Raw genomic sequence first — 14,790 nt, 5'->3', positions numbered from 1 at the left:
AACATTTAGTGTAATTTTTGTAACATTTTTACTCTAAATCATTAATCTTGTCATCATTTTTTCATTTTCACAAGGGGCTAAAAGATAAAAAAAAACCACTAAATGTGTAGAACAATTTCCCCTGAGTACGGAAATACCCCACTTGTGTACATAAAGCGCCATTCGGGTGCAGGGTAAGCCTCCGAAGGGAAGGAGCGCCATTTCGTTTTTGAAGGCTGGATTTGGATGGAATGGATTTTAAGGGGCCATGTTGCATTCAAAAGGCCTCTGTGTTGCCAAGACAGTTGAACCCCCCCACAAGTGACCCCATTATGGAAACTACACCCCTCAAGGAATGTAACAAGGGGTGTAGTGAGCATATGGACCCCACTGGTGACGGGCACAAATGTGGAACAATGTGGCGTGAAAATGAAATATTACATTTTTTACACTATAATGTTGGTTTAGCCTTGAATTTATCATTTTCACAAGGGGTTAAAAGAGAAAAAAAACACATAATATGTGTAGAGCAATTTCCCCCGAGTCCGTAAATACCCCACATGTGGACATAAAGCGCCATGTGGGCGCAGGGCAAGCCTCCAAAGGGAAGGAGCGCCATTTGGATTTTGGAGGTTGGATTTGGCTAGAATGGATGATGAACGCCATGTCGCATTTACAGAGCCCTCGTGCTGCCAAAACACTGGAAACCCCCCACAAGTGACCCCATTCTGGAAACTGCACCCCTCAAGGAATCTAACAAGGGGTGCAGTGAGGATATGGACCCCTTGATGACGGGCACATTTGTGCCATGAAAGTGAAAAAATGAAATTTTTTACTTTTACGTCACATTGTTCCACATTTGTGCCCGTCACCAGTGGGGTCCATATGCTCACTGTGCCCCTTGTTAGATTCCTTGAGGGGTGTAGTTTCCAGAATGGGGTCACTTGTGGGGGGTTTCCAGTGTCTTGGCAGCACGAGGGCTCTGTAAATGCAACATGGCCCTTGAAATCCTTTCCAGTGAAATTCAGCTTCCAAAAGCCAATTGGCGCTCCTTCCCTTTGGAGGCTCGTCCTGCGCCCCCTTGGCACTTTATCGCCACATGTGGGGTATTTCCGTACTCGGGAGAAACTGCGCTACACATTTTGTGTCTTTTTTTTCCTCTTATCCCTTTAAGAAAATGAAAAATTGAAGGCTAGAACAACGTTTTAGTGTAAAAAATAAATTTTTCTTTTTTCACGCCATATTGTTCGGAAAATCTGTGAAGCACCTGTGGGGTCCAGATGCTCACCGCACCCCTTGTTACATTCCTTGAGGGGTGTCGTTTTCTAAATGGTGTCCCTTTAGGGGTGTTTTTTAGGTTTTGGCACCCCAGAGCCTCTGCCAACCTGAAGTGGTACAGTCAGAAATGACCAAATATAACGGAGGCGTTGAAATTCACTAGGCGCTCCTTTGTATCTGAGGCTTGTGGTTGCGTCAAATAGCGCAATAGGGCCACATATGGGGTATTTCTATAAACTGCAGAAATGGGGCAATAATTATTTGGGTGCATTTCTCTGGTAATAGGTTTATATTATGAAAAATATTGGATTACAATAAAATCTCTGCACAGAAAATTAAAATTTTCAAATTTCTTACACACTTAGCTTTTATTTCTGTGACTCCCCTAAAGGGTTAAAACACTTTCTGGATATGCTTTTGCAGAGTGTGGGGGGTGCAGTTTCTGAAATGGGGTGCTTTGTGGGGCTTTCTAACATACAGGCCCCTCAAATACACTTTAGACCTGAACAGGTCCCTAAAAATATCTGATTTTGAAATTTTACTGAAAATTTGGAAATTTGCTGCTAATGTTTTAAGCTTCCTATTGTCTCAAAAAAATTAAAGATCGTTTAATAAATGCCGCCAACATAAAGTAGACATGTTGCTAATGCTATTTAATATATAATTTATGTGGTATAACCACTTTCTGTATACGCAAAAAAGTTTCAAAGTTGGAAAAATGCAGTTTTTCAAATTTTTTCACATTATTTGGGTTTTTTTCATAAAGATTTGTTATGATTATCGACTCCAATTTACCAGAAATGTAAAGTACAATATGTCACGAGAAAACATTCTCAGAATCAGCCGGATAGGTAAAAGCATCCCGAAGTTATTAATGACTAAAGTGACACTGGTCATATTCATAAAATTTGTCTCTGTCATTAAGGCCATTTCAGGCTCTGTCCTTAAGGGGTTAACGTCGGTCGCACCAGATTGATGGTAAGTTTGGATGGTAGAAGGATGGAAAGTTTGCATGGCCCAGGGTCGGGATGAAATAAGACAAATGGGAGGTAAATGTTCATGGCGGTCTGGGCCAGGCAGGGGAGAAAGGGACAATGGCAACAAGTCCGATGCGGGAAGATAATCTGTGGTCACATGATTTAACAGCATTGTAAGAGAGTAGATTGTATTATTATAGTATTATTATAGTACTTAGTCACTATGTGGTGGTGTTAGTAGTAGTGTGCTGCCAGTGTGGAGATATTTTTCTTTTACGTTATGTTGGTATTATCCATACACTGTGAAGTGGTCATGACGGGGTCATATTACTTATCCCATTAATAAAGGTAATATGACGGTAGTATTTGATAGGTATCTATAGTTTAGTATACGGTCATGTGTATAGACTTTACATCTATACTGTTGGTGTTGTATGATTTAGAGCAATGATCTCCAGCCTGTGGCCCCTGGCTGTCCCATAATATAACCTCTATCATGCCCGACGGCCTGTAATAATTCTGCACCAGCTGGACCGTCACAGGATGGCAATCTATACTCTTTGGCTTACTATAAGTTATGTAATGACCTATACTAAGAATTTCTTTACGACACCTAGCTATTACTAATTAACGAGACATTTTTTTTCCTTTTTTTTTTTTGTCTAGTCCTCCTGTTCATATCTCCTCCAGAACTCCTAGGTTGCCCTATGGCTAATAACTCTGGTGAATTTTACTTTGAGCTCACCGGTTTTCCTGGAATTCCAGCAAGGTTTGGCATTCTCTTCTCCTTTACAATGTTCATTGTCTATAACATAACCTTGGTTTCGAATGGATCAGTAATGGTCTTGATCATCATGAAAGAGAAGCTACATGAGCCTCTGTATATCATGATCGCCAACCTGGCTTTCTCCAACCTCTTCTTCGACACAGTGACCTTACCCAAATTTATTGCCAAGTACTGGTTCGATGGTGGAAGAATATCGTTCTTTGAATGCTTCACCCAGCTATATTTTGTCCACTTCTTGGCTGGAGTAGACCCGTTTATCCTCATGTTGATGGCTTTTGATCGCTATGTTGCAATTTGTAAACCATTGAGGTACTCATCCATAGTCACCCACAGAGCCACCATGGTCGCCGGTGGGATGTTCTGGCTTCTTGTTGCTTTGCTTACACTTACGAACCTTCTCCTTTTGAAGCATCCCTTCTGTGGTCCTAATAAAATTCTTAGCTTCTTCTGCAACAGCTCAACCTTCATACGTTTGGCCTGTGGTGATGTTATTGCCACTCGAGAAACCCTTTTGACCTTGGCTTTGGTTACTCTTTTGGTGCCACTGGCTTTCATCATATTGTCCTATGCAGTGATCATCCTGTCCATCATCTCACTAAACCACTCTAAGGGTTGGATGAAGGCTCTCTCTACATGCACATCACACTGGATTGTCCTGACCTTGTTCTACTTCCCTCGGGTATTCGTGTATATCGCTAATTACGCCCGACTGGTCCTTTCTCCAGATCTCAGCGTCTTGCTCATCTTTCTGCACTCGTATTTGCCACATTTAGCCAACCCTCTTATATACTGTCTGAGGACCGAGCAGATCAAGAGAACTATTGACCATATTTTGAAACATAGAATTGGATCTGAGATGTGAATATTGGCCCATTGTTCTTCTAAAATCCTTTATCTATTGAATTTTTTTGTATGTTGTTAACAGTGTCGGACCGGAAGATCCTCTTTTGGGCCTTGACAGCTGTGGAGCTCTGCTGCAGTGTCACCCCAGGAATCCAGGACACCTGTCCCAGATTCCTGGCCGAGTGCACCATTTAGTTGTGTGTATGCCTTTAAGACGTACGCACAATTGACTAAGCGCTGACAGGTGAGGACTGCCTATGCTGGAAGAGAGGAGAGAAAAACAGAAGAGCAGTATCAGCTGTGGAGCATGTGTTAGGTGAATTTCTGCACCTAAGTTTATGCATAAGGGGCTGTTACTCTAGGGGTCTACAAAGAGGGGGGCCATCTATTTTAAGAGACTACACAGAGAAGGACCACCTATTTTAAGGGACTGCACAGAGGGGGGGGGCTGCAACCAGAGGGTTTGCACAGTGGGGATGCTCTACTTCAGCACATGCACAGAGGAGGACACCTACTATATGGGGACAGCACAGAGTGAGATATTACTTGAAGGGGGATATAAAAAAAGGGGGTCATCTACTATATGGAGCTGCACATGGGGGTTTTAACTATAGAGGGGCTGTATAGAGGGGGGCATCTACTATACTGCACAGGGAGTTACATACTGTATAGGAACTACACAAAGGGGGACTGCTGAGAAGGGGGCACCTACTACAAGGAGCCTGTACGGACGGGGTCATCTACTATATGGCAGCTGGACAGAGTGGGGGGGGGGGCACATTCTATATGGGAAGTGCAGAGAGGGGGCCACCTGGTATATATGAGAACTGCACAGAGGGGATCTTCTACTAAATTGATATGCACAGAGAGGGACTATCTACTATATAGAGACTGCACAGAGAGGGTCACCTACTATTTGGGGACTGCACAGAAGGGGCTACCTACTATTTAGGGACTGTACAGAAGGGGCTACCTACTATATGGAGAGTGTACAGAAGGGGCTACCTACTATATGGAAAATGCACAGAGGGGGGCCACATACTATATGGGGACTGAACAGAGAGGGCCATCTACTATGTGGGGACTTTACAAAGGGGTTGCCTAGTATATATGGGGACTACACAGAGGTTGTCATCTACTATATGGAGAATGTACAGAATTCCCATCTACTATAGAGGGATGCACAAAGGGGGACATCTACTTTATAGAGAATGCAGAGAGGAAGACACCTACTATATGAAGACTGCACAGAGGGGGCTACCTAGTATATGGAGACTTTACAGAGGGGGCCATTTACTATATGGGGGTTGACATGATGGCTATTGCTGTAGAAGGCTGAAGAGAGGGTGCTAAGTACTATATGGGTGCTGTACGGAAGGGGGCATCTACTATGGGGGTGCACAGAGGGGGCCATCTGATAGATATGGGCTGCACAGACAGGCCTATTACTAAATAGAGGATGCACACAGGTGGATATTTACTGTATGTTGCTGCACAGAGTAGTCTACTACTAGACTCAGAGCTTCACAGAAGGGCTATCTACTATATGGGGGCTATATTCTATATGGGGTCTATATTCTATATGGGGGCTATATTCTATATCAGCCTGCACAGAGGAAACTAATACTATATCAGAGCTTCACAGAGGGGCTATCTTCTATATGGGGGCTATCTTCTATATGAGGCCTAACACTATATGAGGGCTGCATGGAGGGGCCTAATACTATATGGGGACATGAAGGGATCCTAATATGATATGGAGGGAACAGAGTGGGGCCTACCCACTATTTGAGGGCACAATGCTGCCAATATACATGTGGCATTTGTAAAGAGATGAGGATGGTGTGAAAGTAAGGAGCCTAAAATGTCTGTCTAGCAGATTCCACGAAGACAAGCCATGGCTCGGAGAAGTCCTCAAGATGGCGCAGACAGGATGGAGAATTTTAGAAAAATGTGTATATTGTACTGCAGTACTACAGTAAGAGCAATAACTTACGTAAAGATATATATCCATGCCAGGTGTTTCAGGTTAGACAACTCAACTGTTAGATTTCAACACTGTTATTATCAACAGTACAAGGACAAGCAAGAGACCTGTAAAAAAGTTGTATTTGTATGGTATTATCAGACAACTCTGTGATGGTTCACTAGATTTGTACCATTTGTCTCCTTGCACAAGAAATAAAGCTGCCTTGATCTGAAGATACTGCTGCTTCTAGTTAATATCTTTCACAGAGAAAAGAAAGAAAAGAGAGCAACTCTATTTAGAGAATATGCCCCATGTAAGTCACTGGATGTAACTGCACTGTAATCACTTACATTGTGTGCAGAGCATGGGTACCATTGATATCTACCTCTATATGGTAACTGGTATGAGATGATATTGGTCTTTCTACAGTGGATTTTCTTTAGTAGCAGAGTGGTGGCATTGCTCAGAGAGAAGAAGGTCAGGCTGGCTTCACACTGCCATCTTGGGAAACCGCCAATAAAAATTCCATGGTGCTTTTTTTTTTGTAAAAACACCAGCGGCCAGATGTTAGCTGGAGGTCAATAGAAGTTTATGATCTGCTTTACACATGGTGTCTTTTTGGGGTGGCGTTTTTCTTTCCTTTCGGGTGTTTTTGAGGCTCTGTGACAGTTTTTTCAAAACGCAGCATGCTGAGGGGGTGGCGATTTTTGGCAAACTTTCTACCATAGACTTCAATGGGATTGTTCTGGTTGTCTCAAAAACGTCATGGTGTTTTATTGTTGGCGTTTTTGTCACTTTCTGTGGTCCAGCAGAGGAAAAAAGTTCAGCACACAAAAATGCCTAAACCACAAAAAAACATTATAAAGTCAAAGTCAACATAAAGTCAAAAATGCCAGAAAAAAACACTAATTTATGGGAAAAAAACACCACACAAAAAGAATATGTTAGGACACCCTCAGGGGCAGTCTGTAGGGGGAAGGGGAGGTGGACATCAGTTTGTGTAACAGAAGCAGCATGAACAGCAACCGATTGTGTAAGACAGAGAGTGGGAAAAGTAATTGGTATGAAAGAGAGGGGCTTGGCGAGTAGACTTAGTGACAGGCAGCAACAGGTGCAGACAGTCCTTGGAAGAGGAGAGGCCATTTGAGCAATTTGTGCAAAAAAAAAAAAAAACTTAAAAAGTCGCAAAATTGTTGCAAAAAGTTAAAAATTGTGCACACAAATTTCCTGGTACTGACGAGCACCTGCACCTGTTTGTGCAACTTTTTAAATGGATACAAATTATAAATTGGGAGCTACTCCTGGATTATGCGAACCTTTGGGTTTGTACTCAAAAAAGGCAGACTAGAAAAAAGTTGTATCTAAAAGATATTCACCCATTGGATACTGGTTCATATATAGAACTTAGACTAAAAATGGGCCAATAATCCAATTATTCACCTAAAAATAGGTGCCAAGCCCATGATAAATTTGCCCCTAGTGTGGGCAAGAACATTTTATGCTAGGGGCATTCTGTGATAGATGGGAACAGCCCTTCACGGGAGTGAAGGGCTCAGTTACACGGACTGCTCCCCATGGGCAATTACAGACTGATTTCTGAGACCCCTCAGGCTTCTGAGGCTGCCTAATCACAACATTACGCCAAATTTTGGGCATCAGCATGGCAGTGAGAACACAGTGAACCATTAAAAAAGAGGTAGCATATGAACCACCCCAAAATTTATCCTGACACAGCATGGCAGTGAGAACACAGTGAACCATTAAAACAGAGGTAGCATATAAACCACCCAAAAATTTAGCCTGACAGAGACCAAAGGCCTGAAGTTCACTATTAAGGTCAAAGGCTTGGAGAGTGTTCCCCTGCCAGTAATAATTTGTCTTTTTTAAACTACTAGACTGACAAGGGCTGGGGCATAACACCCCCTGACTACTTTAGTAGTTGGGGTAATTTTTCCCAGTATCATGTCACTCACCACTTCTCCCCACCGCTTCTTTTCTGGTGACCGAATTTAAAATTATTTTTTTTTATTTATTTATTTTTGAAATTTGAATAATAATTTGATTTTGAGTTTGAATTAAAATTTGAGTAATCCTTTAAAGAGTATCTAAGAGAGGGCAAGTGCGGTAGTAGCGGGTGGACTTTTTCCACCATTTTCACTGTCTGTTCCTTTGAACAGTGGCATGTATCTTGGAAATACAATAGATGACCAGACAGCCCTGCAAAAAAGTCGAATTTGAAATCAACTATTAGTCGAATTGAAGTCAATTTGATTTGAAAATTGAAATTGAAGATAAAAAAAAAAGGCCATAAAGTCGCCTTTACCGAGCTACTGACTAGGGATGAGCTAACCGGCCAAGGTTCGGGTTTGTATGAACCTGAACTCTCGGTAATGATTCCCGCTGTCTGCCCGCTCCGTGGAGAGGGTGGATACAACATTGAGAACCTCCTAGAAAACTGGGATACAGCCATAGCCATAGGCTGTATCCCAGTTTTCCAGGCGGTCCTAAGGCAGTATCCACCCTCTCCACGGAGCGGGCAGACAGCCGATAGTTCAGATTCATATGAACCCGAATCTCGGCCGGTTCGCTCATCCCTACTGCTGACTTCTGCCTTTGAAACAGCTACAAAATAATAGGAACGCAAAGGAGAGGACACCTGCAATTTTACACCAACCATTTATATGGTTCGAAATGGACAACACAAGACAAGGATCTTAAATTAGGATCCACCATTTTCACTGTCTGTTCCTTTTAACTGTGGCGTGTATCTTGGAGATACAATAAATGACCTGACAGCCCTGCAAAATAGCACTTGAATTGAAGTCGATTTGATTTGAAAATTGAAATTGAAGATTTAAAAAAAAAAGACTGTAAAGTGGCCTTTACCGGCCTTTAGATGAGGCAGGCGTGGAACCTCTCAAAAATTAGGCCTGACACATCATGGCAGTGAGAACTCAGTGAACAAGGTAGATAAGGCAGGCGTTCAACCTCACAAAAATTAGGCCTGACACAGTAGAGTACCGAGGGACAGCCACCGCCATGAGGTTCCTAAAAGCCTCTGTCTCCACCAGCCGATAGGGCAGCATCTCCAGGCTCAGCAGTTTGCCTATGTGCACATTTAGGGCTTGTGCATGCAGGTGAGTGGCAGTGTACTTGCGCTTCCGTTCAAAGGTCTGCTGCAGGGACAGTTGAACGCTGCGCTTGGACACCTTGCTGGAGGGTGTGGAGCAGAGTGGAAGTGAAGGGGTGCGTGTAGGGCGGGAGGCGCTCGTGCCTGGGGCCTGGGCGGGGGGACTGACAGAGCCAGCATGTGACATGGGAAGGAGCAGGGGTGAGACTTGCAGTCACTGAACGGCCTTGGTTCCACTGAGTGGGGTGTTTAGCACTCATATGCCTATGCATGCTGGTAGTGGTTAGGCTGGTAGTGGTGGCTCCCCTGCTGATCCTGGCATGGCACAGGTCGCACACTACAGTCGGTCAGTCATCAGCACTTTCTTTAAAAAAACTCCAGACTTGCGAACATCTAGCCCTGGCCACGAGAGTTTGACTCTGTGAAACAGTTGCTGATCTACTCGCTCTGCCCCTGCCTCTCCCTCTGCCCACCCCTCTTCCTCTTCCAATCGGTCCTGCGGGTGAACTTGCCTCCCCCTCAGAAGCACGGTCTTCACTAACCTTATCCACCCAGCTCGGGTCAGTCACCTCGTCCTCATCCACCAGCTGTTCCTCCAATTCCTCACTCTCCTCCTCACTTTGAGTTACATTCATGACAACAACCTCACTGTCTGACAACCGTGTCTCATCGTCATCATCAGACACCTCTTCCAACCCCGCTTGCAAGTCCCCACTCTCATCACCCCCTGACTGCGTGAGCTGCATAGTTTGGGCATCAGGACAGATCGACTGCTCCAGTTGCTCTGACTCAGGGATGGGTCCAGAAAAGAGTTCCTGGGAGCATGGTGGAGGTGGTGGATCTTAATCCCTCCTTTCCCTGTAGGGGCCAGGCTGTGGGGTAGGAGGCTGAGTTGCTGAAGCAAGGGTTCCACTCCCTTGGGTAGCGTGGGTGGACTGCGTGGAAGACTGGGTGGTGGATAAGTTACTGGACACATTATCCGCTATCCACGTGATCACCTGTTTACACTGCTGCAGTTTCAATAGTGATGTACCCTGAGACCCCGTAAGTTGCGAGAAGCTAGGGAGTGGACGTCTGCGGCCTCTGCCCACTGCATCGCTTGGAACCCCACGCTCACGCCCTTGTCCTCGTCCCTTAACCGTGGGGTTCACCATTTTATAGACACTGTACAGTCAAGACTAAGATAGCTGCACTACAGATCACAGCAAGCCAAGAAAATATATTACTCAGACTACTTCTTGAGGTAGTCGTATAGAGTCTGGGTGTAAGTGCTGCTATACCGTGTATGCCACCTCTTACACAGGACAATCAGCAGTGAGCTTGGATATGGCTGTAGACTGGCTGCAGATGACAAAATAAACTGGTCACACTAGTTTTTGGTGATTGTCGTATAGAGTCTGTGTGTAAGTGCTGCTATATGGTGTATGCCACCTCTTACACAGGACAATGAGCATTGAGGTTCTATGCAGCTGTGCTACAAATCACAGCAATACAATGTACAACAACAGTAGTAGCACCAGCCACTAAAAATATAATATTACTGAGCACTTCTTAGTTGTCTGTATGCAACACCTGCTGTCCCCTTTCTGCCAGCAGCCGATCACCACAGTGTGCTGCTGAAATCGTGGTAGCTGCACTGCAAGTCCCAGCCAGCAGTCTGGAGTAATGCCAAAAAAATAAAGATTTTAAGCCCTTACAAGGGCTGTTGGGTTCTGTATATAGTATCCCTGCCTACTAGAACGCTAATTCCCTCCCTAACACTCTCCCTGACAGACAGCAGCTCTCTCCCTAATCTCTTCCAACCTGCGTCTGACGCGAGCACCGCCGGCCCAGATACTTATATGCCAGGGTCATCTGATCTGGCCAGCCAATCGCTGCTATTGACATGAAGGGTTCCCACGTGATGCTACGAGCTCCCAAAGACTCTCCTGCATGATGATTGGCTGATAAAAAGCCGCCAAACATACAGGAAGAGGAAGATGCCATTGTCTCGAGTATCACGAGATGCTCGTCCGAGTATTGAGTACCATCTAGTACCCTAATACTCGAACAAGTACCAAGCACTAGTTTGCTCTTTATTTTTTAAGATTTTTTTTATAGTCACAAAGTTAAAAAAAAACTGTTAAAAATAAGCAATTGCATTATATATTATATAATATGTCACGTTGTCATGATGCAATTCACTACGAGTGATTCATTAAGTGCTGGTTACTTGGCTTGAAGTGGCAGGATCCTTCTGGGACCCTATTAACAGGCAGATTACCCCCCGGAGAGCGCACATCTTTCTGCTTACAGAACACTCTAAGTAATGAGTTATCTCTTACTACTATCAGTATCTAACCGTGTCAGACCCCGTCCCCAGGAGACACTACACTGGTCGGTTGTCTATATAAAGACGGGTGTAAATAGTGTATCACATTACATCTGGAGCCTACAGGAAGAAACTACGTGACCAGGATCTGTAAGTAAGGTCAGTTCTAATCCCACCACTGCTGAATCTACAAAGTAGAGTATAACCAGATCATCTTATTGTCCAATGGCCGTAACTCCAAAACAGAGAGTCTGAGGGTGTCACGTTGTATCATAGACAGTAGAGGGGAGGATAGCGTATATCATAGCCAGAAACCATAGGTCACCTTGAGGACTCAAGCTCTGAACCATAATATGGTATCTTAGTAGAGGTCAAAGTTGCGCCCAGGTCCTGGTGGTTGGAGTTATAATAAAGCTTACATGGTCAGAAGTTGTTACACATTGAAGCGACTCTGTACCCACAATCTGCCCCCACCCCAAACCCCTTGTACCTTCGGATAGCTGCTTTTAATCCAAGATCTGTCCTGGAGTCCATTCGGCAGGTGATGTAGTTATTGTCCTAAAAAAACAACTTTTAAACTTGCAGCACTGTGCCCAACGGCCGTCGCCGTTGGACATTCTCTAGATTATGTTGGCTGTCATGGTTGTTATGGTTGTTATTAGCCAAGTATTACTATATTACTGTATTACTATAAATGACGAAATTATGGTAATAACTCTACCCCTAAATGGATGTTGACCCAGTGACCCATATACACTATTTTATAACACTACATTTTATAACATTGTAAGCCTGATGACTTTTGGTGGCACTATATTAGAGGTAAGTGACTCTACAATGAGCTTCCACCAATCAGAATGTAACAAATTTGTTTTGTTTCGAAAAGTAATTCAACTTCCAAAGTGCTCCAATTGCATGGAAAGGTCAGCTACAGCCCTGTGAGGTCTCTTAGCACTGTACCCGATGGATATAGTCCTAGGGAACCTCAGAGGATCATTCTATGAATTTGCAGATGTGTTCCTGTAGTGATAAGCGGAGGAGCCAAGTTCCTTTTACACAAGATGATCCTCCACCAGATAGTCGCCTCTTAGGGTAGTGTTACACGAGCCGATGAAGGCCTGATAATAACTGTGAACGAGATCAGTGCCCGTTTACTGGGCCAATTACATGGCCCAATTATCATTTAACAAGGGTTGCAGGGACATAGTTACCAATACCCTTGCAGCCCTTGCTCAACTTTATACATTACCTTTCCAGGCTGCAGGGCTCCTCTTGCAGTCTTCTTCTCTCCGGGTCCGCTTGCTCCAGCTTCAGAGCGGCCTGTCTCAGCTGGCAGGCCGCTCAGCCAATCACAGGCCACGGCAGTCCTGGCTAGTTATTGGCTGAGCGGCCTGTCAGCTCGGACAGGCCGCTCTGAAGCTGGAGCGTGCGGGACCTGGGGAGAAGCAGAGCGCAAGAGGAGCCCTGCAGCCTGGATAGGAAATGCAAATCGTCACTCGCCTGCCGCTCACCATTATAGGTTCAAACCTATATCAAATCATCCGATGTCATCGGCTGATCGTATTTATCACACGGAGCGATTATCGTTCCGTGTAATAATATCCTTAGAATACTGTATGTGTTCTCAGTGATTGTAAGTGATATTTTTTTTTGGCGGATTTAATCTTATAGTTTCCCAAAAACTGTCCCTAGTAGAAGAACATTCGTTTTTGTAAACAAGGTAACAACTATCTAGGGCTTGTTCTTGCAATTGTTCACTCGTGTAAGGTTTCTACTGCAAGGGCTGATGGACTCTTTGTTTGGATATTAGCGACACTTGGCAAGATATAATTTACTCTTCAAACCAAGCCTTTAAGAATTATCCAATATCTATAGACCTGTCAATAATTGCCAAAACATTTTTATCTTTACCTCCGTAGCCGTCGTGTTTCTGTTTCCTCAAGAGCTCCAAGGTTTCTCTATGGCCAATCGTTCTGGTGAATTTTACTTTGAGCTCACAGGTTTTCCAGGAATTCCAGCAAAGTTTGACATTCTCTTCTCCTTTGCGATGTTCATTGTCTATAACATCAGCTTGGTCTCGAATGGATCAGTAATGGTCTTGATCATCATGAAGGAGAAGCTTCACGAGCCTCTGTATATCATGATCGCCAACCTGTCTTTTTCTAACCTCTTCTTCGACACAGTGACCTTACCCAAGTTTATTGCTAAGTACTGGATTGATGGTGGAAGAATATCGTTCCTTGAATGCATCATCCAGGCGTATTTCGGCCACTTCTTGGCTGGATTAGACCCGTTTATCCTCATGTTGATGGCTTTTGATCGCTATGTTGCAATTTGTAAACCATTGAGGTACTCATCCATAGTCACCCACAGAGCCACCATGGTTGCCTGTGGGATGTTCTGGCTCCTTGTTGCTTTGGTTACACTTATGAACCTTCTCATTTTGAAGCATCCCTTCTGTGGTCCTAATAAGATTCTTAGTCTCTTCTGCAACACCTCAACCCTTCTACGCTTGGCCTGTGATGACGTTAATCCCACTCGGGAAGCCATACTAACCTATGGTTTGGTTCTTCTTTTGCTGACTTTGAGTTTCATCATATTATCTTATGCCATCATCATCCTCTCCATCATCTCACTAAACTACTCTAAGGGCTGGAGAAGGGCTCTGTCTACATGCACATCACACTGGATCGTCATGACCTTGTTCTACGTTCCCCGGTTATTCGTGTATATCGCCAATTACGTCCGACTGGTCCTTTCTCCAGATTTCAACGTCTTTCTCATCTTACTGTACTCATACTTGCCCCATTTAGCCAACCCTCTTATCTACTGTCTGAGGACCGAGGAGATCAAAAGGACGGTTGCCAACATTTTTAAAAAGAAATTTGGAACTTAGATTGGCTTTCTGGCCCATTGTTCATTTATTAAGTCCCTTTGTATGGTAATAACCAACAGGTAGCATTCCTTCCTTCATGATCTTCTACATCATGCTCCTCATTTTCACCATTCCATCTAGGCTGACTTCAAGGGGTTGTCCGGCATTTTACAAAACTTCTTATACTGCTGTGACCTTTAGAAAATTAATCTATACTTACCTACCCTCAGTCCCCGCAGCTCCTGATCAGCTCCTTCTGATCCCCTAATCTCCTGTCACTTCTTCCTATTAACTTGCAGAAACCACCGTCCTCTAGAAGAGAGTTCCGCTCTTACAGCAAAGAATCCAATATGATTGTTAGTCTTGGATATAAAAAGATCATGGCAGATATCTATGTGTTCATCTTTGATAGGTTTATACATAGTTATTAGGTTATATATTATATACTATAAGCAGTGGCGGTCTTTGGCACCAAGCACACCAAGCGATCGCTTGGGGCCCCCAACATCCAGGGGGGCCCCCACGCCCCGCTCTTGTGCTCAAGACCGCTGGACAGGGCCGCTGCCCCGCTCGCTGCTGCCATCTGAACTGTAACTATGAGCACTCGTAATGAGCGCTCATAGTTACATGCAGCAGCACTG

At 44.2% G+C, this 14,790-nt stretch overlaps 2 protein-coding genes across 2 annotated transcripts; both read left to right on the top strand.

Moving 5' to 3' along the window:
• The first annotated feature begins 2,941 nt into the window (after window positions 1-2,941).
• On the top strand, window positions 2,942-3,883 carry LOC138793372 (olfactory receptor 10G8-like). Its single transcript, XM_069971916.1, has one exon. It carries the CDS (start codon window positions 2,942-2,944, stop codon window positions 3,881-3,883), a length of 942 nt encoding a protein of 313 aa, XP_069828017.1.
• Window positions 3,884-13,234: 9,351 nt separating this feature from the next.
• LOC138793993 (olfactory receptor 10G4-like) lies at window positions 13,235-14,170 on the top strand. Its single transcript, XM_069972758.1, has one exon. The coding sequence runs from the start codon at window positions 13,235-13,237 to the stop codon at window positions 14,168-14,170; it is 936 nt and encodes a 311-aa protein (XP_069828859.1).
• Window positions 14,171-14,790: the final 620 nt, after the last annotated feature.

Source organism: Dendropsophus ebraccatus, chromosome 5 (genome assembly GCF_027789765.1).
Source record: "Dendropsophus ebraccatus isolate aDenEbr1 chromosome 5, aDenEbr1.pat, whole genome shotgun sequence".
Lineage (NCBI taxonomy): Eukaryota > Metazoa > Chordata > Amphibia > Anura > Hylidae > Dendropsophus > Dendropsophus ebraccatus.
The sequence above is the reverse complement of the archived record's forward strand: the minus strand, read 5'-3'. Positions and strand labels throughout refer to the sequence as shown.